Below are 1986 nucleotides of genomic sequence, written 5' to 3'. Positions count from 1 at the left end.
CTTTTTCAATCTCAACAGTAAATTTTCCTCCTTCTACATTTTCTTCATTAAATTCATGAATTACACCATTAACAAATATTTGAATTTGATGGTTGACATAACAATGTTTAGTATTTGAAATTATATTCCATAATTGGCAAAATTGTCTTAATGTTTTAAACTTACCAATTAACTTACCAAATGGACAATATTCAGAAGTATTAGATTTAATGTTTGTATTATGATAAAAACACCATTTCTTTTGAAAAGTATTTCCATATTGTTTTTTGATTAGATAAACTTACTACAGTATCACGAATATTTCCTTTAATATAAACAATATGTTCTTTCAACTTTTTATTAATTTCCATGTATGAGTAGATATTTAATTTTGAGTTCAGATCAATAAACAAAAATAGTTCATGTTATTTTACCCATTAACTATTCCATATACATACTATTGATTTCTGTATTTTACACTTTTTATTCTTTATTTTTAATAAAAAAAAAGATTGACGTAAGTTCGCATAATTCTTTTGACTTGAAATAAACAATAAAAATCAAACAACATAACATTTTAAATTAATAATTTTATTTTTTATTTCCTGTTTAAAAAAATATAACTCTGAATTCATTCAACTCCTAGTGATATGGCATCACAAATTCTACCTCCACTCATCTCTGCTAGTGGAAAAATTATTGTAACATTAATTGCTGGTGGTTTTGGAACAAAAGCAGTTGAATTATTTACCAGTTACAAGAAAGCAGACTCATCAAAATCAGTAGAGGAGTTGAAACAGGAGTACGAAGAATTAAAAAATAAAAACAAAGAATTAGAAAATAAACTAAAAACAAAAGAATGGGAACATTTCCTTTCTTTATTAAAAGGAAAAGATGATATAATTAAACTCGCTGAATTTTATAAAAAACAACATCAAGAATTTGAAGAACAAATGAACACCCGTTTACTAGAAAAAGATAATCAAATTATTTCATTACAAAATCAAATTAATCAACTTAAAGATAAATCAGCAACAAAACCATCAAATTGGGAAGTTTATTTTAAATGGGGACTAATTATTGTCAATGTAATAATATTAGTTGTTGGTGTATTATTACATTTAACTAAATAAAAAAATAATAAAATAACATTAAATTTATTCCACTTTTATGGCATTAAATTCTTTTAATTCTTTTTGTACTTTCTTTAATTCATCTAAAAAGTAATATATCTCAGTCATCTTTGACTGGAGTTGTTGTTGAGTTATTGGTAATTGATTTTCATCATCATCAATATCTTCATATATTACTTTTTGTAATTCAACAAATTTCTTTTCTGCAGCTTCTAATTTTGAGAGAAATTCATTTGATTTTGTTAAAATTTCTTCTTTATTTCCAAATGGATGAACTGATAATAATCGAAGCATTTCTTGAAATGCAGTCATTGATTTACTTAATTCCTGATCTTATGAGACTTCTTTTAGTTATATTGAAATTTGATTAAAATAATTTCAAACTTCTTCTGTTTCACTTTTGAGTTGTTCTTCTCGTGATACTTCCATGAAATGAATTAAAAGTATTAAGTGTTTAATGAACTATAACAAATAGTAAATTATAGTATTATTATTGAAATTGAATATATTTTGGTCTATCTTTTTTCACCAATGAATAGATACTTGAAATTAATGTTGCTGTTACAACTATCCCACAAATGACATGTGTGATAAAAATTGTCATATTACATGTTTGTACTAATTCTTCAAATTTTGTTTTGCATAATACATCAAAACACATTGGATTTTTACATGCACAATTAGATGGTGAAATAGAATCATAACCACAACACCTAAACTACATAACATTAATCATTTTATTAAATCATGTAATTGTATTAAACAAACTGAAGCTTCTATTAACTGACTAATTGGTATATCTTCTGTATCTGTTAATGTTGTTATATTCCAATAATTTAATATTGTTTGTTGTGTTTTAATAAGAGTATATGAC

At 24.1% G+C, this 1986-nt stretch overlaps 4 protein-coding genes across 4 annotated transcripts in view, besides 3 other annotated features; 1 reads left to right on the top strand and 3 right to left on the bottom strand.

The window, feature by feature from the left end:
* EDI_039510 (uncharacterized protein) overlaps positions 1-350 on the bottom strand; it is a gene marked incomplete at both ends in the record, with an annotated part of 1873 nt that extends 1523 nt beyond the window's left edge. Inside the window, 2 exons of the mRNA XM_001733493.1 lie at positions 1-238; positions 285-350. The exon at positions 1-238 is cut by the window's left edge and continues 1523 nt beyond it. Of these exons, the coding sequence (XP_001733545.1) occupies positions 1-238; positions 285-350 (304 nt within the window). The remainder of the gene's footprint in view (positions 239-284) is intronic.
* A 109-nt stretch (positions 351-459) lies between these two features.
* Positions 460-489: a sequence feature (AT_rich).
* A 64-nt stretch (positions 490-553) lies between these two features.
* Positions 554-583: a sequence feature (AT_rich).
* A 46-nt stretch (positions 584-629) lies between these two features.
* On the top strand, positions 630-1112 carry EDI_039500 (uncharacterized protein; the record flags this gene model as incomplete). Its single annotated transcript, XM_001741038.1, has 1 exon — positions 630-1112. One exon carries the CDS (start codon positions 630-632, stop codon positions 1110-1112), a length of 483 nt encoding a protein of 160 aa, XP_001741090.1.
* Positions 1090-1141: a sequence feature (AT_rich).
* EDI_039490 (uncharacterized protein) lies at positions 1137-1541 on the bottom strand (the record flags this gene model as incomplete). The annotated part of the gene is made up of 2 exons (XM_001741037.1): positions 1137-1439; positions 1497-1541. 2 exons carry the CDS (start codon positions 1539-1541, stop codon positions 1137-1139), a joined length of 348 nt encoding a protein of 115 aa, XP_001741089.1.
* A 61-nt stretch (positions 1542-1602) lies between these two features.
* The window catches only part of EDI_039380 (uncharacterized protein), a gene marked incomplete at both ends in the record, with an annotated part of 578 nt that continues 194 nt past the window's right edge, over positions 1603-1986 (bottom strand). The window contains 2 exons of the mRNA XM_001733492.1: positions 1603-1830; positions 1881-1986. The exon at positions 1881-1986 is cut by the window's right edge and continues 194 nt beyond it. Of these exons, the coding sequence (XP_001733544.1) occupies positions 1603-1830; positions 1881-1986 (334 nt within the window). The remainder of the gene's footprint in view (positions 1831-1880) is intronic.

This window comes from Entamoeba dispar, genomic scaffold (assembly GCF_000209125.1).
Source record: "Entamoeba dispar SAW760 scf_1105229463501 genomic scaffold, whole genome shotgun sequence".
NCBI lineage: Eukaryota > Evosea > Mastigamoebida > Endamoebidae > Entamoeba > Entamoeba dispar.
The sequence above is the reverse complement of the archived record's forward strand: the minus strand, read 5'-3'. Positions and strand labels throughout refer to the sequence as shown.